Raw genomic sequence first — 25239 nt, forward strand, 5'->3', positions numbered from 1 at the left:
GGACGGACTTCAGCTTTGCTACGGGTGAGAAAGTCTCATCGTAGTCAACCCCTTGAACTTGTCGATAACCCTTAGCGACAAGTCGAGCCTTATAGATGGTCACATTACCATCCGCGTCTGTCTTCTTCTTAAAGATCCACTTATTTTCTATGGCTCGCCGATCATCGGGCAAGTCAGTCAAAGTCCATACTTTGTTTTCATACATGGATCCTATCTCAGATTTCATAGCTTCTAGCCATTTGTCGGAATCCGGGCCCGCCATCGCTTCTTCATAGTTCGAAGGTTCACCGTTGTCTAACAACATGATTTCCAGGACAGGGTTGCCGTACCACTCTGGTGCGGAACGAGTCCTTGTGGACCTAAGAAGTTCAGCAGTAACTTGATCCGAAGCTTCATGATCATCATCATTAACTTCCTCCCCAGTCGGTGTAGGCACCACAGAAACATCTTCCCGCGCTGCGCTACTTTCCGGTTCGGAAGGGGTGACTATCACCTCATCTAGTTCCACTTTCCTCCCACTCAATTCTTTCGAGAGAAACTCTTTCTCTAGAAAGGACCCGTTCTTGGCAACAAAGATCTTGCCTTCGGATCTGAGGTAGAAGGTATACCCAATGGTTTCCTTACGGTATCCTATGAAGACGCATTTCTCCGACTTGGGTTCGAGCTTTTCAGGTTGAAGTTTCTTGACATAAGCATCGCATCCCCAAACTTTTAGAAACGACAGCTTAGGTTTCTTCCCAAACCATAATTCATACGGTGTCGTCTCAACGGATTTCGACGGAGCCCTATTTAAAGTGAATGCGGCAGTCTCTAAAGCATAGCCCCAAAATGAGAGCGGTAAATCGGTAAGAGACATCATAGATCGCACTATATCCAATAGAGTGCGATTACGACGTTCGGACACACCGTTTCGCTGAGGTGTTCCAGGCGGCGTGAGTTGTGAAACGATTCCACATTTCCTTAAGTGCGTACCAAATTCGTGACTTAAATATTCTCCACCACGATCTGATCGTAAGAATTTTATTTTCCTGTCATGTTGATTCTCAACCTCACTCTAAAATTCCTTGAACTTTTCAAAGGTTTCAGACTTGTGTTTCATTAGGTAGACATACCCATATCTACTTAAGTCATCAGTGAGAGTGAGAACATAACGATATCCTCCGCGAGCCTCAACACTCATTGGACCGCACACATCGGTATGTATGATTTCCAATAAGTTGGTTGCTCGCTCCATTGTTCCGGAGAACGGAGTCTTGGTCATCTTACCCATGAGGCATGGTTCGCACGTGTCAAATGATTCGTAATCAAGAGACTCCAAAAGTCCATCTGCATGGAGCTTCTTCATGCGTTTGACACCAATGTGACCAAGGCGGCAGTGCCACAAGTATGTGGGACTATCGTTATCAACTTTACATCTTTTGGTATTCACACTATGAATATGTGTAACATCACGTTCGAGATTCATCAAGAATAAACCATTGACCAGCGGGGCATGACCATAAAACATATCTCTCAAATAAATAGAACAACCATTATTCTCGGATTTAAATGAGTAGCCATCTCGAATTAAACGAGATCCAGATACAATGTTCATGCTCAAAGCTGGCACTAAATAACAATCATTGAGGTTTAAAACGAATCCCGTAGGTAGATGCAGAGGTAGCGTGCCGACGGCGATCACATCGACCTTGGAACCATTCCCGACGCGCATCGTCACCTCGTCCTTTGCCAGTCTCCGTTTATTCCGCAGTTCCTGTTTTGAGTTACAAATATGAGCAACCGCACCGGTATCAAATACCCAGGAGCTACTACGAGTACTGGTAAGGTACACATCAATTACATGTATATCATATATACCTTTGGTGTTGCCGGCCTTCTTGTCCGCTAAGTATTTGGGGCAGTTCCGCTTCCAGTGACCACTTCCCTTGCAATAAAAGCACTCAGTCTCAGGCTTGGGTCCATTCTTTGGCTTCTTCCCAGTAACTGGCTTACCGGGCGCGGCAACTTCCTTGCCGTCCTTCTTGAAGTTCTTCTTACCCTTGCCCTTCTTGAACTTAGTGGTTTTATTCACCATCAACACTTGATGTTCTTTTCTGATCTCCACCTCCGCTGATTTCAGCATCGAATATACCTCAGGAATGGTCTTTTCCATCCCCTGCATATTGAAGTTCATCACAAAGCTCGTGTAGCTTGGTGGAAGCGACTAAAGGATTCTGTCAATGACCGCGTCATCCGGGAGATTAACTCCCAGCTGAGACAAGCGGTTGTGTAACCCAGACATTCTGAGTATGTGCTCACTAACAGAACTATTTTCCTCCATTTTACAGCTGAAGAACTTGTCGGAGACTTCATATCTCTCGACCCGGGCATGAGCTTGGAAAACCATTTTCAGCTCTTCGAACATCTCATATGCTCCATGTTTCTCAAAACGCTTTTGGAGACCCGGTTCTAAGCTGTAAAGCATGCCGCACTGAACGAGGGAGTAATCATCAGCACGTGATTGCCAAGTGTTCATAACGTCTTGGTTCTCTGGGATTGGTGCTTCACCTAGCGGTGCTTCTAGGACATAATCTTTCTTGGCAGCTATGAGGATGATCCTCAGGTTTCGGACCCAGTCCGTATAGTTACTGCCATCATCTTTCAGCTTGGTTTTCTCTAGGAACGCGTTGAAGTTGAGGACAACGTGGGCCATTTGATCTACAAGACATATTGTAAAGATTTTAGACTAAGTTCATGATAATTAAGTTCATATAATCAAATTATTCAATGAACTCCCACTCAGATAGACATCCCTCTAGTCATCTAAGTGAAACATGATCTGAGTTAACTAGGCCGTGTCCGATCATCACATGAGACGGACTAGTCAAGATCGGTGAACATCTCCATGTTGATCGTATCTTCTATACGACTCATGCTCGACCTTTCGGTCCTCTGTGTTCCGAGGCCATGTCTGTACATGCTAGGCTCGTCAAGTCAACCTAAGTGTATTGCGTGTGTTCCGAGGCCATGCCTGTACATGCTAGGCTCGTCAACACCCGTTGTATGCGAACGTTAGAATCTATCACACCCGATCATCACGTGGTGCTTCGAAACAACGAACCTTTGCAACGGTGCAAGTTAGGGGGAACACTTTCTTGAAATTATTATAAGGGATCATCTTACTTACTACTGTCGTTCTAAGCAAATAAGATGCAAAACATGATAAACATCACATGCAATCAAATAGTGACATGATATGGCCAATATCATTTTGCTCCTTTGATCTCCATCTTCGGGGCACCATGATCATCTTCGTCACCGGCATGACACCATGATCTCCATCATCATGATCTCCATCATTGTGTCTTCTTGAAGTTGTCACGCCAACGATTACTTCTACTTCTATGGCTAACGCGTTTAGCAATAAAGTAAAGTAATTTACATGGCGTTATTCAATGACACGCAGGTCATACAAAAAATAAAGACAACTCCTATGGCTCCTGCCGGTTGTCATACTCATCGACATGCAAGTCGTGATTCCTATTACAAGAATATGATCAATCTCATACATCACATATATCATTCATCACATCTTCTGGCCATATCACATCACATAGCACATGCTGCAAAAACAAGTTAGACGTCCTCTAATTGTTGTTGCAAGTTTTTACGTGGCTTGTATAGGTTTCTAGCAAGAACGTTTCTTACCTACGTAAAACCACAACGTGATATGCCAATTTCTATTTACCCTTCATAAGGACCCTTTTCATCGAATCCGTTCCGACTAAAGTGGGAGAGACAGACACCCGCTAGCCACCTTATGCAACTAGTGCATGTCAGACGGTGGAACCTGTCTCACGTAAGCGTACGTGTAAGGTCGGTCCGAGCCGCTTCATCCCACAATACCGCCGAAACAAGATAAGACTAGTAGCGGCAAGAAGAATTGGCAACATCTACGCCCACAACTGCTTTGTGTTCTACTCGTGCATAGTAACTACGCATAGGCCTGGCTCATGATGCCACTATAGGGGATCGTAGCAGAATTTTAAAATTTCCTGCGCATCACGAAGATCCATCTATGGAGTATACTAGCAACGAGGGGAAAGGAGTGCATCTACATACCCTTGTAGATCGCGAGCGGAAGCGTTCCAATGAACGAGGTTGATGGAGTCGTACTCGCCGTGATCCAAATCACCGATGACCGAGTGCCGAACGGACGGCACCTCCGCGTTCAACACACGTACGGAGCAGCGACGTCTCCTCCTTCTTGATCCAGCAAGGGGGAAGGAGAGGTTGATGGAGATCCAGCAGCACGACGGCGTGGTGGTGGATGTAGCGGGATCTCGGCAGGGCTTCGCCAAGCTTCTGCGAGAGGGGGAGGTGTTGCAGGGGAGGAGGGAGGCGCCAAAGGCTGTGGTGTTGCTGCCCTCACTCCCCCCCTTTATATAGGCCCCCTGGGAGGGGGGGCGCCGGCCAAGAACCCATCTATGGGAGGGGCGGCGGCCAAGGGGGGGAAACTTCCCCCCAAGTCAAGTGGGGCGCCCCCCCCACCCTAGGGTTTCCAACCCTAGGCGCAGGGGGAGGCCCATGGGGGGCGCCCCAGCCCACTAAGGGCTGGTTCGCTTCCCACTTCAGCCCATGGGGCCCTCCGGGATAGGTGGCTCCACCCGGTGGACCCCTGGGACCCTTCCGGTGGTCCCGGTACAATACCGATAACCCCCGAAACTTTCCCGGTGGCCGAAACTGGACTTCCTATATATAATTATTCACCTCCGGAACTCCTCGTGACGTCCGGGATCTCATCCGGGACTTTGAACAACTTTCGGGTTTCCGCATACTCATATCTCTACAACCCTAGCGTCACCGAACCTTAAGTGTGTAGACCCTACGGGTTCGGGAGACATGCAGACATGACCGAGACGCCTCTCCGGTCAATAACCAACAGCGGGATCTGGATACCCATGTTGGCTCCCGCATGTTCCACGATGATCTCATCGGATGAACCACGATGTCGAGGATTCAATCAATCCCGTATACAATTCCCTTTGTCAATCGGTATGTTACTTGCCCGAGATTCGATCGTCGGTATCCCAATACCTTGTTCAATCTTGTTACCGGCAAGTCTCTTTACTCGTACCGCAATGCATGATCCCGTGACTAACTCCTTAGTCACATTGAGCTCATTATGATGATGCATTACCGAGTGGGCCCAGAGATACCTCTCCGTCATACGGAGTGACAAATCCCAGTCTCGATCCGTGCCAACTCAACAGACACTTTCGGAGATACCCGTAGTGTACCTTTATAGTCACCCAGTTACGTTGTGACGTTTGGCACACCCAAAGTACTCCTACGGTATCCGGGAGTTGCACGATCTCATGGTCTAAGGAGAAGATACTTGACATTGGAAAAGCTCTAGCAAACGAACTACACGATCTTTGAGCTATACTTAGGATTGGGTCTTGTCCATCACATCATTCTCCTAATGATGTGATCCCGTTATCAATGACATCCAATGTCCATAGTCAGAAAACCATGACTATCTGTTGATCAACGAGCTAGTCAACTAGAGGCTTACTAGGGACACGTTGTGGTCTATGTATTCACACATGTATTACGATTTCCGGATAACACAATTATAGCATGAACAATAGACAATTATCATGAACAAAGAAATATAATAATAACCATTTATTATTGCCTCTAGGGCATATTTCCAACAGGTCCTGCCGCCGAGCGCGAGACGAGCTCGGTCCTGCTGCCGGGCGTGAGACGGGCAATGGACCACAGCTGGGAGCGTCCAACCCTTCAATGCAAGTAGTGCCCGGACGACGAGGAGATGAAGCGAAGGTCGATACGACCCGACCGCAGACGAGCCGACGACGGAGGAGCCGGACGCCACCGCGGGTAGAGCCGCCAAGCCACCGTGTAGCCGCCGCGCCACCAGGAGGCCACCACCCCATGCCGGACGTCCCCACGCCGCCGCCCACGGCCGGAGCAACAGCCACGCCCGGCCGCTGCCCCCACTCGGAGTAACTACCACGCCGGACAGCTGCCCCCATCCCGCGTCGCCCGCCGAGCTCAAGGCGTCAGATCCGGCGGGCACGCACATCTAGACCACCACCACCAACGCCCACAGCCGAGAAGGCCGCCGCCGCTGGTCCACGCAACTCGCAGCCCGCAACCCGCGCCTGACAGATCTGGAGCACCCAGCCGCCCTGGAGGAAGCCCCAGCCCAGCCAGGCCTCGCGGCCCCTAGCACCGCTGCACGTGTGCACCGCCGCCCCGCAGTCGCCGCAACCCCGCCGCCCCACTGTGCGTCGGGTGTCGCCGCCGTGCCCTGAAGGAAATATGCCCTAGAGGCAATAATAAAGTTGTTATTTATATTTCCTTATATCATGATAAATGTTTATTATTCATGCTAGAATTGTATTAACCGGAAACTTAGTACATGTCTGAATACATAGACAAACAGAGTGTCACTAGTATGTCTCTACCTGACTAGCTCGTTGAATCAAAGATGGTTAAGTTTCCTAGCCATAGACATGAGTTGTCATTTGATTAACGGGATCACATCATTAGAGAATGATGTGATTTACTTGACCCATTCCGTTAGCTTAGCACTTGATCGTTTAGTATGTTGCTATTGCTTTCTTCATGACTTATACATGTTCCTATGACTATGAGATTATGCAACTCCCGAATACCGAAGGAACACTTTGTGTGCTACCAAACGTCACAACGTAACTGGGTGATCTACAGGTGTCTTCGATGGTACTTGTTGAGTTGGCATAGATCAAGATTAGGATTTGTCTCTCCGATTGTCGGAGAGGTATCTCTGGGCCCTCTCGGTAATGCACATCACTATAAGCCTTGCAAGCAATGCAACTAATGAGTTAGTTGCGCGATGATGTATTACGGAACGAGTAAAGAGACTTGCCAGTAACGAGATTGAACTAGGTATTGAGATACCGACGATCGAATCTCGGGCAAGTAACATACCGATGACAAAGGGAACAACGTATGTTGTTATGTGGTTTGACAGATAAAGATCTTCGTAGAATATGTGGGAGCCAATATGAGCATCCAGGTTCCGCTATTGGTTATTGACCGGAAACGTGTCTCGGTCATGTCTACATAGTTCTCGAACCCGTAGGGTCCGCACGCTTAACGTTCGGTGACGATCGGTATTATAAGTTTATGTGTTTTGATGTACCAAAGGTTGTTCGGAGTTCCGGATGAGATCGGGGACATGACGTGGAGTCTCGAAATGATTGAGACGTAAAGATCGATATATTGGACGACTATATTCGGACATCGGAAAGGTTCCGAGTGATTCGGGTATTTTTTTGGAGTACCGGGGAGTTACCGGAATACGGGGGAAGAAATATTGGGCCTCATGGGCCAAGTGGTGGAAGAGAGGAGGCAGGACAAGGCAGGGCGCGCGGCCCCCCTAGCCCAAACCGAATTGGACTAGGGGGCCGGCCCCCCATTTCCTCCTTTCCTCCCTCTCCTTCCTTCTCCCTCCCTTCCTCTTGGTGGACTCCTACTAGGACTGGGAGTACTAGTAGGACTCCAGACTTGGGCGCGCCTCTAGGGCCGGGCGGCCTCCCCTCCTCTCCTCCTTTATATAATGAGGCAAGGGGCACCCCATAGACACACAAGTTTATGATTGATCTCTTAGTCATGTGCGGTGCCCCCCTCCACCATAATCCACCTCGGTCATATCGTCATAGTGCTTAGGCGAAGCCCTGCGCCGGTAGCTTCATCATCACCGTCATCACGCCGTCGTGCTGACGAAGCTCTCCCTCGACACTCTACTGGATCGTGAGTTCGTGGGACGTCACCAGCTGAACGTGTGGAGATCGCGGAGGTGCCGTACGTTCGGTACTAGGATCGGTCGATCATGAAGACGTACGACTACATCAACCGCGTTGTCATAACGCTTCCACTTACGGTCTACGAGGGTACGTAGACAACACTCTCCCCTCTCGTTGCTATGCATCACCATGATCTTGCGTGTGCGTAGGAATTTTTTTGAAATTACTACGTTCCCCAACAGTGGCATCCGAGCCAGGTTTATGCGTTGATGTTATATGCACGAGTAGAACACAAGTGAGTTGTGGGCGAGACAAGTCATACTGCTTACCAGCATGTCATACTTTGGTTCGGCGGTATTGTTGGATGAAGCGGCCCGGACCGACATTACGCGTACGCTTACGCGAGACTGGTTCTACCGACGTGCTTTGCACACAGGTGGCTGGCGGTTGTCAGTTTCTCCAACTTTAGTTGAACCGAGTGTGACTACGCCCGGTCCTTGTTGAAGGTTAAAACAACACTAACTTGACGAAATATCGTTGTGGTTTTGATGCGTAGGTAAGAACGGTTCTTGCTCAGCCCATATCAGCCACGTAAAACTTGCAACAACAAAGTAGAGGACGTCTAACTTGTTTTTGCAGGCATGTTGTAATGTGATATGGTCAAGACATGATGCTATATTTTATTGTATGAGATGATCATGTTTTGTAACGGAGTTATCGACAACTCGCAGGAGCCATATGGTTGTCGCTTTATTGTATGCAATGCAATCGCCCTGTAATTGCTTTACTTTATCACTAAGCGGTAGCGATAGTCATAGAAACAATAGTTGGCGAGACGACAACGATGCTACGATGAAGATCAAAGTGTCGCTCCGGTGACGATGGTGATCATGACGGTGCTTTGGAGATGGAGATCAAAGGCACAAGATAATGATGGCCATATCATATAACTTATATTGATTGCATGTGATGTTTATCCTTTGTGCATCTTATTCTGGTCTGATTGACGGTAGCATTATAAGATGATCTCTCACTAAAAATTTCAAAGTACAAGTGTTCTCCCTGAGTATGCACCATTGCCAAAGTTCGTCGTGCCGAGACACCACGTGATGATCGGGTGTGATAAGCTCAACGTCCGTATACAACGGGTGCAAGTCAGTTTTGCACACGCACAATACTCAGGTTAAACTTGACGAGCCTAGCATATGCAGATATGGCCTCGAAACACTGAGACCGAAAGGTCGAACGTGAATCATATAGAAGATATGATCAACATAGTGATCTTCACCATTGAAAACTACTCCATTTCACGTGATGATCGGTTATGGTTTAGTTGATTTGGATCACGTGATCACTTAGATGATTAGAGGAATGTCTATCTAAGTGGGAGTTCTTAAGTAATATGATTAATTGAACTTTAATTATCATGAACTTAGTCCTGGTAGTATTAGCATATCTATGTTGTAGATCAATAGCTCGCGTTTAGCTCCCCTGTTTTATTTTAATATGTTCCTAGAGAAAACTAAGTTGAAAAATGTTAGTAGCAATGATGCGGATTGGATCCGTGATCTGAGGATTATCCTCATTGCTGCATAGAAGAATTATGTCCTTGATGCACCGCTAGGTGACAGACCGATTGCAGGAGCAAATGCAGACGTTATGAACGTTTGGCAAGCTCGATATGATGACTACTTGATAGTTTAGTGCACCATGCTTTACGGCTTAGAATCGGGGCTTCAAAGACGTTTTTGAAACGCCACGGAGCATATGAGATGTTCCAAGAGTTGAAATTAGTATTTCAGACTCATGCCCATGTCGAAAGGTATGAGACCTTTGACAAGTACTTTGCCTACAACATGGAGGAGAATAGCTCAACTAGTGAGCATGTGCTTAGAATGTCTGAGTACTACAATCACTTGAATCAAGTGGGAGTTAATCTTCCAGATAAGATAGTGATTGACAGAGTTCTCTAGTCACTATCACCAAGTTACTAGAACTTCGTGATGAACTATAATATGCAAGGGATAACGGAAACGATTCCCAAGCTCTTCGTGATGCTGAAATCGACGAAGGGAGAAATCAAGAAAAGCATCAAGTGTTGATGGTTGACAAGACCACTAGTTTCAAGAAAAGGGCAAAGGGAAGAAGGGGAACTTCAAAAAGAATGGCAAGCAAGTTGCTGCTCAAGTGAAGAAGCCCAAGTCTGGACCTAAGCCTGAGACTGAGTGCTTCTACTGCAATGGAAATGGTCACTGGAAGTGGAACTATCCTAGATACTTGGCGGATAAGAAGGATGGCAAAGTGAACAAAGGTATATTTGATATACATGTTATTTATGTGTACTTTACTAGTGTTTATAGCAACCCCTCGGCATTTGATGCTGGTTCAGTTGCTAAGAGTAGTAACTCGAAACGGGAGTTGCGGAATGAACAGAGACTAGTTAAGGGTGAAGTGACGATGTGTGTTGGAAGTGGTTCCAAGATTGATATGATCATCATCGCACACTCCCTATACTTTCGGGATTAGTGTTGAACCTAAATAAATGTTATTTGGTGTTTGTGTTGAGCATAAATATGATTTGATCATGTTTATTGAATACGGTTATTCATTTAAAGTCAAAGAATAATTGTTGTTCTATTTACATGAATAAAACCTTCGATGGTCATACACCCAATGAAATTAGTTTGTTGGATCTCGATCGTAGTGATACACATATTCATAATATTGAAGCCAAAAGATGCAAAGTTAATAATGATAGTGCAACTTATTTGTGGCACTGCCGTTTAGGTCATATTGGTTTAAAGCGCATGAAGAAACTCCATGCTGATGGGCTTTTGGAATCACTTGATTGTGAACCATTTGATGCTTGCGAACCATGCCTCATGGGCAAGATGACTAAAACTCCGTTCTCCGGAACAATGGAGCGAGGTACTGACTTATTGGAAAGAATACATAACGATGTATGCGGTCCGAGAAGTGTTAAAACTCGCGCCGGGTATCGTTATTTTCTGACCTTCACAGATGATTTAAGCAGATATGGGTATATCTACTTAATGAAACACAAGTCTGAAACAGTTGAAAAGTTCAAAGATTTTCAGGGTGAAGTGGAGAATCATTGTAACAAGAAAATAAAGTTTCTACGATCTGATCGCAGAGGCGAATATTTGAGTTACGAGTTTGGCCTTCATTTAAAACAATGTGGAATAGTTTCACAACTCACGCCACCCGGAACACCACAGCGTAATGATGTGTTCGAACGTCATAACCGTACTTTATTGGATATAGTGCAATCTATGATGTCTCTTACCGATTTACCACTATCGTTTTTGGGGTTATGCATTCGAGACAGCTACATCCACGTTAAATAGGGCACCATCTAAATCCGTTGAGATGACACTGTATGAACTATGGTTTGGCAAGAAACCTAAGCTGTCGTTTCTTAAAGTTTGGGGTTGCGATGCTTATGTGAAAAAGTTTCAACCTGATAAGCTCGAACCCAAATCGGAGAAATGCGTCTTCATAGGATACCCAATGGACACCTTCTATCACAGATCCGAAGGCAAGATATTCGTTGCTAAGAATGGATCCTTTCTAGAGAAGGAGTTTATCTCGAAAGAAGTGAGTGGGAGGAAAGTAGAACTTGATGAGGTAATTGTATCTTCTCCCGAATTGGAAAGTAGTTCATCACAGAAATCAGTTCCAGTGATGCCTACACCAATTAGTGAGAAAGTTAATGATGATGATCATGAAACTTCAGATCAAGTTACTACCAAACCTCGTAGGTCAACCAGAGTACATTCCGCACCAGAGTGGTACGGTAATCCGGTTCTGGAAGTCATGTTACTAGACCATGACGAACCTACGAACTATGAGGAAGCGATGATGAGCTCAGGTTCCGCGAAATGGCTTGAGGCCAAAAAATCTGAGATGGGATCCATATATGAGAACAAAGTATGGACTTTGGTTGACTTGCCCGGTGATAGGCAAGTCATTGAGAATAAATGGATTTTCAAGAGTAAGACGGACGCTGATAGTAGTGTTACTATCTACAAAGCTAGACTTGTCAAAAAAGGTTTTTGACAAAGTTCAAGGTGTTGACTACGATGAGATTTTCTCACTCGTAGCGATGCTTAAAGTCTTTCCGAATCATGTTACCAATTGTCATATTTTATGAAATCTGGCAAATAGATGTCAAAAACTTTCTTCCTTAATGGATTTATTAAAGAAGAGTTGTATATGATGCAACCAGAAGGTTTTGTCGATCCTAAAAGTGCTAACAAAGTGTGCAAGCTCCAGTGATCCATTTATGGACTGGTGCAAGCCTCTCAGGGTTGGAATATACGCTTTGATAGTGTGATCAAAGCATATGGTGTTATACAGACTTGCGGTGAAACCTGTATTTACAAGAAAGTGAGTGGGAGCACTACAACCTTTCTGATAAGTATATGTGAGTGACATATTGTTGATCGGAAATGATGTAGAATTTTCCGGAAAGCATAAAGGAGTGTTTGAAAGAAGTTTTTCAAAGAAAGACCTCGATGAAGCTGCTTACATATTGAGCATCAAGATTTATAGAGATAAATCAAGACGCTTGATAAGTTTTTTCAATGAGTACATACCTTGACAAGATTTTGAAGTAGTTCAAAATGGAACAGTCAAAGAAAGAGTTCTTGCCTGTGTTACAAGGTGTGAGATTGAATAAGACTCAAAGCTCGACCACGGCAGAAGATAGAAAGAGAATGAAAGTCATTCCCTATGCCTCAACCATAGGTTCTATAAAGTATGCCATGCAGTGTACCAGATCTATTGTATACCCTACACTTAGTTTGGCAAGGGAGTACAATAGTGATCTAGGAGTAGATCATTGAATAGCGGTCAAAATTATCCTTAGTGGAATAAGGATATGTTTCTCGATTATGGAGGTGACAAAAGGTTCGTCGTAAAGGGTTACGTCGATGCAAGTTTTGACACTGATCCAGATGACTCTAAGTCTCAATCTGGATACATATTGAAAATTGGAGCAATTAGCTAAAGTAGCTCCGTGCAGAGCATTGTAGACATAGAAATTTGCAAAATACATACGGATTTGAATTTGGCAGACCTGTTGACTAAATTTCTCTCACAAGCAAACATGATCACACCTTAGTACTCTTTGGTTGTTAATCACATGGCGATGTGAACTAGATTAATGACTCTAGTAAACCCTTTGAGTGTTGGCCACATGGCGATGTGAAGTATGGATATTAATCACATGGTGATGTGAACTATCGGTGTTAAATCACATGGCGATGTGAACTAGATTATTGACTCTAGTGCAAGTGGGAGACTGAATGAAATATGCCCTAGAGGCAATAATAAAGTTGTTGTTTATATTTCCTTATATCATGATAAATGTTTATTATTCATGCTAGAATTGTATTAACCGGAAACTTAGTACATGTCTGAATACATAGACAAACAGAGTGTCACTAGTATGCCTCTACTTGACTAGCTCGTTGAATCAAAGATGGTTAAGTTTCCTAGCCATAGACATGAGTTGTCATTTGATTAACGAGATCACATCATTAGAGAATGATGTGATTGACTTGACCCATTCCGTTAGCTTAGCACTTGATCGTTTAGTATGTTGCTATTGCTTTCTTCATGACTTATACATGTTCCTATGACTATGAGATTATGCAACTCCCAAATACCGAAGGAACACTTTGTGTGCTACCAAACGTCACAACGTAACTGGGTGATTATAAAGGTGCTCTACAGGTGTCTCCGATGGTACTTGTTGAGTTGGCATAGATCAAGATTAGGATTTGTCTCTCCGATTGTCGGAGAGGTATCTCTGGGCCCTCTCGGTAATGCACATCACTATAAGCCTTGCAAGCAATGCAACTAATGAGTTAGTTGCAGGATGATGTATTACGGGACGAGTAAAGAGACTTGCCGGTAACGAGATTGAACTAGGTATTGAGATACCGACGATCGAATCTCGGGCAAGTAACATACCGATGATAAAGGGAACAACGTATGTTGTTATGCGGTTTGACCGATAACGATCTTCGTAGAATATGTGGGAGCCAATATGAGCATCCAGGTTCCGCTATTGGTTATTGACCGGAAACGTGTCTCGGTCATGTCTACATAGTTCTCTAACCCGTAGGGTCCGCACGCTTAACGTTCGGTGATGATCGGTATTATGAGTTTATGTGTTTTGATGTACCGACGGTAGTTCGGAGTTCCGGATGAGATCGGGGACATGACGTGGAGTCTCGAAATGGTCGAGACGTAAAGATAGAAATATTGGACGACTATATTCGGACATCGGAAAGGTTCCGAGTGATTCGGGTATTTTTCGGAGTACCGGGGAGTTACGGGAATACGGGGGAAGAAGTATTGGGCCTCATGGGCCAAGTGGTGGAAGAGAGGAGGCAGGACAAGGCAGGGCGCGCGGCCCCCTAGCCTAAACCGAATTGGACTAGGGGGCCGGCCCCCCATTCCTCCTTTCCTCCCTCTCCTTCCTTCTCCCTCCCTTCCTCTTGGTGGACTCCTACTGGGACTTGGAGTCCTAGTAGGACTCCACACTTGGGCGCGCCTCTAGGGCCGGCTGGCCTCCCCTTCTCTCCTCCTTTATATACTGAGGCAAGGGGCACCCCATAGACACACAAGTTGATGATTGATCTCTTAGCCGTGTGTGGTGCCCCCCTTCACCATAATCCACCTCGGTCATATCGTCGTAGTGCTTAGGCGAAACCCTGCGTCGGTAGCTTCATCATCACCGTCATCATGCCGTCGTGCTGACGAAGCTCTCCCTCGACACTCTGGTAGATCGTGAGTTCGTGGGACGTCACCGAGCTGAACGTGTGCAGATCGCGGAGGTGTCGTACATTCGGTACTAGGATCAGTCGATCGTGAAGACGTACGACTACATCAACCGCGTTGTCATAACGCTTCTGCTTACGGTCTATGAGGGTACGTAGACAACACTCTCCCCTCTTGTTGCTATGCATCACCATGATCTTGCATGTGCGTAGGAATTTTTTTGAAATTACTACGTTCCCCAACATGCCCCACGCTACAGCACGGCGTCCTCGCCAAGCGGCCGCGCCCCGCGTCGCGACCCGCAATAGGAGGAGGAAGAGGAGTCCCCATCATCGCCAACACCAGCCAGGCTTTGCCTGGCGACGCCTCCGGGCGGCGGCGAGGGAGGGAAGACCGGGGGGAGGTGACTAGAGAGGTGGCGGCTAGGGTTCGCCCGAACTCTCGCAGAGAGGCGCGGGGCGAACGAGTCGGAGGGGCTTCCCCAAGTATGTGTGTCATGTCCCTTTCTGTCACTGGGATTGAGCACCACAAGATCGAACCCATTACAAAGCACCTCTTCCCATTGCAGGATAAATCAATCTAGTTGGCCAAACCAAATCAACAAATTGAAGAAGAAATACGAAGCTATATTAGTCATGAATAAAAGAGTTAAAAAAAACTCAAATAATATTCATGGATAGATCTGATCATAAACTCACAATTCATCGGATCCCAACAAACACACCGCAAAAAAGAATTATATAAGATAGAACTCCAAGAACATCAAGGAGATTATTGTATTGAAAAACATCGAGGGAGAAGAAGCCATCTAGCTACTAAATATGGACCCATAGGTCTGTGGTAAACTACTCACACATCATTGGAAGGGCAACACGGTTGATGTAGAGCCCCTTCGTTATTGAATCCCCCTCCAGCGGAGTGCCAAAAAAGTTCCCCAGATGGGATCTCTCGAGAACAGAGGTGTGTGGCAGCGGAAAAAGTATTTTGTGGACTCCATGGTAGATTTCTGATTTTTGAGAATTTATAGAGGCGGAGTTAGGTCAAATGGAGGCTTGTGGGCCCCACAAGGTACCAGGGCGCGTCCTGGTGCCTTGTGGGCTACTGCTCCGTCTTCTCGTCCCCTCCCGAAACTTCCAGGGTTTCTTATTGCCAAAAAAGAGTCTTCAAAAAGTTTCGTGGCATTTGGACTTTGTTTGGTACTCATATTCTGCAAAGTCAAAAACAAGCAAAAAACAGCAACTGGCACTGAGCACTAAGTTAATAGATTAGTCCCAAAAAATGATATATTGTTGCTTGTAAATATATATAAAACATCCAAGATTGATACTATACTAGCATGGAACAATAAAAAATTATAGATACGTTGGAGACGTATCATTGATGAAGATGACAGAGTTGTTGGAGTAGGTCGCCGTCACACAATGATTGCCCCTGCGGCGTTCCGACGCTGCCGGGAGAGAGGGGGAGAGAGCCCCCTCATTCTTCTTCTCCCCCGCCTAGATGGGAGGAGAGTTTCCCCTCTGGTCCATGGCCCGCATGGCTCCCGGAGGGCAGGAGCCCCTCCGAGATTGGATCTCTCTCTCTGTTCTCTTCTGTTTTGTGTTTCTGTTTTCTGGCCGAAATCTGTTTCTTAAAATCCGGAGATCCATAACTCCGATTGGGCTGAAATTTTGAGGGGATTTTTATCCGAATATTAGCTTCCTTGTGGCAAAAGGACACCCCCAACCAACCTACGAGGTGGCCACAAGCCTGCTGGGCGCGCCCAGGGTGGGGGGTGCGCCTTTTGAGCTTGTGGTCCCCTCGGGTATCGTCTCGCGTTGATTCTTTTTCCCAAAAATCACATATATTCCAAAACAAATCTCCATAAATTTTTATCGCATTTGGACTTTGTTTGTTATGGATTTTCAGCGAAACAAAAAACATGCAGCAAACAGGAACTAGCACTGGGTGCCGGATCAATATGTTAGTCCAAAAAAATCATATAAATTGTTGCCAAAAGTATGTGAGAGTTGTAGAATATTGGCATGGAAGAATAAAACATTATAGATACGACGGAGACGTATCAGGACCAAGCAGACAAAAGACGCTCAGAATGACCTTTCGTTGTGGGGGATGGGGTTTATGTGAAGCTACAACCATATGTGCAAGTCTTAGTCGCACCTCGCGCTAACCATAAACTTCCCATAAGATTTTTTGGTCCATTCCAGGTGACGACGCGGATCGGGAGTGTGGCCTACGGACTGAAATTGCTGGACGGCAGCCACATAAACTCGGTTTTTCATGTGTCGCTATTACGAGGAGCGCTGCCACCGGACACAGATGTGGTGATGGCCCTTCCGGAGCCACTAAGGCCACATTCCGCTCCAGACTTTCCCGAGAAAGTGTTGGCCTGACGATTGGTCACGAAAGGTGCTTCCAAGATCCCGCAAGTCCTGATCAAGTGGTCTTCACAACCAGAGGAGCTGGCATCGTGGGAGGACTTCATTGAGCTAAGGAGCCACTTCCCAGGCGCTGCGGCTTGGGGACAAGCCATTGTTGAAGAAAGGGGGGATGTCATGCCTAGCACTGCACCACCATGATGCGGCTTGAACTACGTCGGTATTTCCTCAAAGAAGAAGGGATGATGCAGCACATCAACGATAGGTATTTCCCTCAGTGATGAGTCCAAGGTTATCGAACCAGTAGGGGAACCACGCAACACTACATGAACAGCACCTGCACACAAATAACAAATACTCGCAACCCGACATATTAAAGGGGTTGTCAATCCCTTTCGGGCAACGGCGCCAGAAATTGGCAAGTAGACGGGAGAAAGTTGTAATAGATTGAATAAATAGATCGCGAATAAAATAAAGTGCAGCAAAGTATTTTTGTATTTTTGAATTAATAGATCTGAAAATAAAAGCAAATAAAATAGATCCCGAAGGAAAATATAATAAAGAAGAGACCCAGGGGTCGTAGATTTCACTAGTGGCTTCTCTCGAGAAAAATAGCAAACGGTGGGTAAACGAATTACTGTTGGGCAATTGCTAAAACTTTAAATAATCATGACGATATCCAGGCAATGATCATTATATAGGCATCACGTCCAAGATTAGTAGACCGACTCCTGTCTGCATCTAGTAATATTACTCCACACATCGACCGCTATCCAGCATGCATCCAGTGTATTAAGTTCATGGAAAAATGGAGCAATGCAATAAGAACGATGACATGATGTAGACAAGATTTATTTATGTAGAAATAGACCCCATCTTGTTATCCTTAATGGAAACGATACATACGTGTCGGTTCCTCTTCTGTCACTGGGATCAAGCACCGTAAGATCGAACCCATCACAAAGCACCTTTTCTCATTGCAAGATAAATAAATCAAGTTGGTCAAACAAAACCCAAATATCGGAGATGAAATACGAGGCTATAAGGAATCATGCATATAAGAGATCAAAGAAGACTCAGATAACTTTCATGGATAAAAACATAGATCTGATCATAAACTCAAAGTTCATCGGATCCCAACAAACACACCGCAAAAATAGTTACATCATATGGATCTTCAAGAGACCATTGTATTGAGAATCAAAAAGAGAGGGGAAACCATCTAGCTACTAACTACGGACCCGTAGGTCTATAATGAACTACTCATGCATCATCGAAGAGACACCAATGGACTTAGACGCTAAGTAGACTCTCTTGCCGGCCGGACGCGCTCGCATCACCGGTACAAACAGACGCTGTGGTCGTTGCCAACTTGTCATCTCAATTAATAATGTGCTCTGTCAAACCATTAGTATATACATGCCCGTAATTCGTACGCACGTATTCGCTGGATCAAAGGAAGAGTGAGTGGGAGTAGTTGCCCTCGGTCTTTACGCTGCACATTTGAGCTAGGAGTGAGATACATCAACGTTGAGCTAGGATGGAGCGAGACGAGATCGGGAAGGCGGATATAGAACAAGCGCTTAAGCTATGGGAATGAGATATAAGCTGCTTGATCAACAAGTATATTTCCTAATTCTCGGGCACGGATCCATGCACATACAAGCTAGTGCAGATCCAACAAGTGTGCTAAAGAATGAACAGTAACTTGAGGAGCAGCATGTACAGTTTCACAACGAACCTTTGGGAGGCCCGAGGAAGTACGATGGACATCTGTTCCCTATGCAGAAGCACATTTTTACTTTTTTCTTTCTGAATTTTATTGCATCAACATGAAGCATTAAGAGAATACAAACACAATAATCACGTACCTGCCCAGCCGTGGCGGGCTCCCAATTTTGCCTCGCGATTCTCAAAGTCGATGGATCCCGCACGTGGGCACATCAAGTTTTGAGTCTTAGTTTTTGAAACTTATGATTTTTAGAGCTCATCATCAGGTATTCAAAATGGATCTCATTTGAAAGCCCTCGTCACCAGAAACATGAACATAAAAACAAAACTTATGATTCAATATGAAAGTTTGAATATCGAGAGCCAAAAGAAAAAAAGGGGTTGCATGCCCATGCACCCGCGTACTAAAAATCCCCTTCGATTCTTTACTAGTGAAGTAGTAAGACGCAAAGTGTTTTTATAGATGAAACCAAGAATGCACATTTCGCCGAAACACTGTGTCAACTTCCTTCATGCCTACAAAGTCCGCCAATTCTGGCCATTCACACATCGCACATCAACTCATCCTGGTCTCCATCATGGAGTACCCCCATCATCGTGCTTGCTCCAAAGAAACAACGATAACTTAAAAATGGTCAATGGCATTTGGACAAACACTTGCCGGGTGTATTGTTCGGCATGGACGTCATTGGCTGGGGGCGAAGGATGCATGGCTACAGACGGATCCGAGCGGATGGCGGCGTAATCCAAGGTGGGCAAGCGCGAGGGCCGACAGATGTCTGACAAGGCTTGGGCGGCGGCCGAAGTGGTACAATGGCGACGTCGGACTAGGATGGTGCGGGTTACAAAGTAAGGGGAGGGATGGAGCGGGACAAAAATGGTACGGGCGAGGGAATTTGAGCGGGCCAAGAGTGTCGAGTTCTACGTTGTGGAGATTCGGATGCCCGCAAACCTCACTCCAATTTTTGTCCGGTTTGCAAGAATTTGGACGCGCATACTCCATGGACATTTGCGCACCATGTTGAATGACAAAAAACATTGAAAGCCTCGATGTCCTTATCCTATGTACCTAAATAGTTCATCCTCACTACCTCTATTACTTAACATGCACACATGCTACCTCATCAAAGGACCACCACCACATGCATGAGAAGTTTTTCATTTTTAGTTGATCACATGCACACGTCCCATCTCACCACACCTGTCACCTCACTCTAAAGGTCCACTCAACATGTATGCAAAAAGTTTTCCATTATATTATGCCACTTATATCCAAACTATTTTCCGAGTCCACAATAATTAAATGTAATACTTTATTTTTAGTACAGCTATTATTAATTCAACAATGCATGTTTCATACAATCAAATCACCGAAGTATAGTGCAATTGAGGAGTAGGATCGTCTAGTTACTATATGATCACATGCACCTAAATCCACACATGAGCTAGGAGTAGCTAGCTAGCTGGCTGCGCCCTGCACCCCGGCCGCTCCTTGATCCTTTCTCGCTCAGCCTTTTTCTGCCACCACACCCACTGCCTCCATGTGATGCCTCTGATCAGCCCGTTGTACATTTGCTCGCTCTCCCCAAGACCAAGACCCATCTACACACCCACCAACGTACCACATTACCAAAGAGATGCCACACTTATTACTACTGTATGTGTTAACACGAGAGCATGGGGGCCTTGCATGCTCATAATACCACATGAAACCACTCCACTGCCTCGCCAAATGATTAGTTGCCCATTCCAACAAAAAGTGGTGATCTTTCTTTTAAAAGCTTTACTAACTATGCTGTTAACAAGCTCTGTTAAGAATGGAGGTGGAGGTCGATAATGCACAGACAATATTCAGATTCATCTATTAGGGACATGGAGTAAGATAGTCAAACGCTAATAGACCCCCCACAAACCAAGTCAAAAAAGCCCACAAAAGAGGGGCGCCAGTGAGTGAGTGTGAGGTGATGAAAAGGCATGCGTAAAGAGCCAAACGGATGTGAGCTCATGACACTTTTTTCTGGTCATATCACCTCATACCTTCTTGATGCCGGCCAGCCCTACATGCATGCATGAGGTAGTTACTAGGGAGGGAGTACTTGCCTCCATGGATCCCACTTCAAACACATCGCTCAGCTAGCTAGCTGACTGATAGTATGTAGCTAGCTCCACTCACTCTCCTTTGTGATCTCACCGTGGCCATCACCGTCAAATAATGCCTCCCGAGCCCTGACCAGCGCCCAGCTCACCTCAAGCAGTACGCCTTGACTCTTTTTGAGCCATGGACACGAAGGGATCCGGCGCGCATAGAGAAGGAGAGGAGACCGGGAACTCCAACGCCGGCGCCATGACGGTGGCGAGGGAGTACCGGCGGGGGAACTGGACGCTGCCGGAGACAATGCTGCTGATCGAGGCCAAGAAGCGGGTGCACGAGGAGCGGCACCCGGCGGACCTGGGCCTGGCGCGCTGGCGGTGGGTGGAGGACTACTGCTGGCGCGCCGGGTGCCGGCGCAGCCAGAACCAGTGCAACGACCGGTGGGACAACCTGATGCGGGACTACAAGAAGGTGCGCGCGTACGAGCACGCCGGCGCCGGAGGGGAGGCGCCGAGGCCGAGCTACTGGGAGATGGCGAGGGCGGAGAGGAAGGCGAGGTACCTCCCCTCCAACCTCCTGCGCGAGATTTACGAGGCCATGGGCGAGATCGTCGAGCGGCGGATGGGCTTCTCCGGCCCCGGCGGCCCGTTCTTGGGCGCACCGCCGCCACCGCCGATGGGCAGCACCGGCCTCGTCGGCGTCCCTATGCAGGCCTCGCCGCTCGCTCAAGTCCAGCCCCGACCTCTAGGTACGCCTCATGCATACATTCTCTGTCTCTTTGGCCGTTGCATTTTGATCACGAGTTTTTGGGTACGGTCACCATCACGAGTTCTTAGTACTGATGGACACTACATGGTTTGTTGGTTTCTTTCATGGGCAATCATCAAGAAGACCAAGAAGAAACGCGTGGCAGCTCGGAGTCGTCGCCGGAGAGGAAGAGGCTGCGGCTATCGCTGGACGGCCAGCCGGGGAGCAGCACGCCAGCGTCGGCCGCAGGGCACAACGATCGGCACCAAGAGCCCCAGGGCGACGACAGGGAGATCAGCTCGGACGACGCCGAGGAGCACGAGGAGCTGAGCGGGGCGATCGGGCAGTGCGCGGCGATCCTGTCGGGCGCGCTGGAGAGCCGGGAGGCCGCGGAGGAGCGGCGGCACAGGGAGGTGATGGCGGTGGAGGAGCGGCGCAGCGTGGCCCGGCAGGCGCGGCGCGAGGCCGGCGAGCAGTGCATGGCCGGGCTGGCGGCCGCCGTGGGCCAGCTCGCCGGCTCCATGCTCGCGCTGGCCGCCAAGCACGAGGAGGGCCCCGCCGCGCCCAAGTGAGACAAGCGAACAAACCCCGGCCAGAGCAATAATCCAACAGGATCTCTCTCTCTCCCTCTCTGTGTGCTGCACGATGATGCCGCCCCGCGCCGCGCGCGTGCAGTGATCGAGTGCGCAGCGGCATGCATGCACATCTTGCACGCACGGAGCTCGAGACCAGTGCGCGCTACGATCGGCGAGCCCGGGCCTTGCATGTGATTGACATGTAGCTACTCCAGAGCGGTTGCTAGGGATCCATCCATGGCACGTACGTACGTACATGGACCTTAATTAGTACTACGTACTTTGTTCATGTGCTGGTTTGCTGGGGTTTATGCATGCATGCATGCCATATCGCCGTTCATGATTCGACGGTGGTGTGTGTGATCGAGTGATGGCATGCTAGCTGCATGAGGGTTTAGCATCTGGAAACGTCTTTCGTGCTGTCAATGTAAAGTGCATCCAATATTCTTTTTTGCAAGCATGTTTGTGTTTATATATAGCTTGTAGTAGCATCCAAAAAGTATTTGCTTGGCCGAAACAGTTGCAAGAACCGTCTTATTCATGCGGATCTTCCAAGATTATATTCCGTGGAACACTTATTCATGCGGATCCGCAAGTGTATACATGGGGGCGTCCTTTCTTTTCGCTCATTTTGAGCCATGCACTGTGTCAAGCCGCCGGCTTCTTCGTCTTGATGGAATATAAAGGAGGCCTAACAAAAGGGAGGCCCAAAAGTCTACCGTGCTCGGTGTAGCACATGCCACACGATCGGGGAGAGAGGAGGAGATCTCACATTGCAAACGGGATTTTCTTACCCTTTGTTGGTGGACCGTGGCTCATTGCACATGGTTTGAGCATTTTGATCGTGCACATTGTAGTTGGGTGTTATATAAGTCCATCACTCCTCGCTAACCCTTAAACCATCTCAGATCTCACACCCCCCCACCCCCCCCCCCCCCCCCCCAGAGCATGGCAATGGAGTGTGTTTTCTAGCATAAGAGGAGGTTCATCGTGCAATCTACGATTGAGGAAGGAGCCCAATTTGTGGGCGACGCGACACTCTTGGATCTTGTGAAGATGTGAGGGGATACCCTAGTTGTCACATGCCTGCCCGAGTAGAGGACCCGACGCCTGGTGCAGAGGATGATCGACGATGGCCACTTTGTCCATGACTGCAACGACGACCCTGACCTGGGCTACCATTAAACCCATGCGTGTTGTTACAAAGACTAACATTTGCAAATTAATGCTTAGTAATGCTTGTTAATAAAGCCATTTCTACACTTATATGTTAATTTTAGGGTAGCCAACTAAATATACATAGGTACATCAAACTATATACATATAGAATGCCACAAGCACAAGAACGCAAATGATTCCGAATATGAACATGAGCTAGTTGTTCCTCTTGGCAATCTTTTGCACCTCCACACATAGTTTTTTCTCTCTCGGAATTGGACTTGACCCTACAAACTTCAAGCTTTTTCGCAAGGTTGGCAACAACTTCGTACATGGAGGCTTGAAGCTCATCCAAAAACTTATGGTCACTGAATTTTTTGTTTAATGCCACCTGCTTTACATCATCTAACAACCTTTTAGTCTCTCGCATTGGAACATAAGAGCAGGAGACAAAATTCCAAAATGGAAAAAAGCAGAAGAAAATCCCAACAGTGCGTACCTCTTCATCCTTTCCAAACGGGCCCGAAACATGTGCATAGTTCAATGACGACATCGTCAAGCATCCACCACCAAGGCCCTAGCTTCAGAGAGAATGAAGATGTTCATGGAAGAAGAAGATTGTGTGGTTCGGGGAGCGATACTAGAAGAATATGGTTGGAGGGGGTATATAACATGGTAAAGATATAGTGATAACAGGATGGCCATTTTGGATCTGGGGTGCATATGCTCTCGGATGAATAGTAAATTCAAAGTAAATAGTAAATGAATTTGAATTTGAATTTTTTTTGTGGATGTTCTTGTCAGTGCGACAAGCGCGCTTGAAAATTTTCATGTGAAACGACATAGTGGTGCTTCGTCGGTGAAATAACAAAATTAAGTGTAACATTTGGAGGTAACATTTGGCGTTCAACTTTTTTTTTTGCACTTGTCAAAATGCTTAAACTTTTCACCTAAAAATTTGCAATTAGCATTTGGGTGTGACAATGAACATATCTATTTTTTCCAAATTTTGTTGACATTTGCATAAAACATTTTTGGTGAGCAGGTGCATATGCTCCCAAGAGCCGAATTGGACTTCCATAGTGATAACCGTTGTAGATGCTCTTAGAATTATCCCTGATGCTGCGTCAACTCGAAGCATAAACATGTGGTTGGATGGTTACGAGGACAGTGGTATCCCCAATCCATCAGGGTTCAAGTCCTGGACTTGACAAATGGTGCTTGCATTTTTCTGGATTTATTTCAGACTTTCTGGCGATGTTCGTTTAGTGAGAGAAGACGTTCCCGTCGACTACGAGGCGCTTGTGGTAACTTCGTCAATCTCAGAATGATATGCCGACTCAATCTTTTGAAGGTGCTCATATAGATAGGGTGTGCGTGCATGCATTTGTATAGGGGTGAGTGTATGCTCGGGTATGTGAGCGACTCCGATTTGTTTTGTGTTCTTGGACCTGTCCTTCGATTAAGGAAAACGAATAACAAGACAAAATCGAAGCGTGCCTTTTACGATGCTTCTTTTTTCCCCTCTTCCATACTCATCAGATTCGCCACGAGCTATGGCAAATCTCTCCATTAGGCACTAAAAAATGAAGTAAAATTTCAGCTACAACCACACAAGTTGTTAACAAAGGGAGTGACATAGTTGGATCTACCGATCTTCAACAAGGCTATAAAGTCCAGGTTCACCTCCTAGCACTCACAGAAAGAAATTTCTGCTTAGCCAAATCACCGAGACCTCTTTTATTCCAAAAAAAATAATATCATTCCATTCATGAAATTCTTTGGATAATGAATCCTATTAGTATGACGCACATGAAAAATGTCGAATGCCTTCTTTTGTGCGCTTCCGAACAACCTTGGTGGGACTTACTGGTGGATCTATCTGACCCCTCACTCTCAGGGTTCAAAACTTCGCACCAATTCTACAATTGCGGCATGAACAATCT

At 46.6% G+C, this 25239-nt stretch overlaps 1 protein-coding gene across 1 annotated transcript; it reads left to right on the forward strand.

The window, feature by feature from the left end:
* Positions 1-20712: 20712 nt before the first annotated feature.
* LOC109785942 (uncharacterized) lies at positions 20713-22652 on the forward strand. The gene is made up of 2 exons (XM_020344532.4): positions 20713-21561; positions 21702-22652. Exons 1-2 carry the CDS (start codon positions 21000-21002, stop codon positions 22130-22132), a joined length of 993 nt encoding a protein of 330 aa, XP_020200121.1. The 5' UTR covers positions 20713-20999; the 3' UTR covers positions 22133-22652.
* Positions 22653-25239: the final 2587 nt, after the last annotated feature.

This window comes from Aegilops tauschii, chromosome 4 (genome assembly GCF_002575655.3).
Source record: "Aegilops tauschii subsp. strangulata cultivar AL8/78 chromosome 4, Aet v6.0, whole genome shotgun sequence".
In the NCBI taxonomy this organism is placed as follows: domain Eukaryota; kingdom Viridiplantae; phylum Streptophyta; class Magnoliopsida; order Poales; family Poaceae; genus Aegilops; species Aegilops tauschii.

Excerpts from the sequence above, each read along its gene's own strand:
- LOC109785942 (XM_020344532.4), top strand. The coding sequence starts at position 21,000 with ATGGACACGAAGGGATCCGGCGCGCATAGAGAAGGAGAGGAGACCGGG. Across the intron at positions 21,562-21,701 it reads AGTCCAGCCCCGACCTCTAG|AAGACCAAGAAGAAACGCGT; the intron begins GTACGCCTCATG and ends GCAATCATCAAG.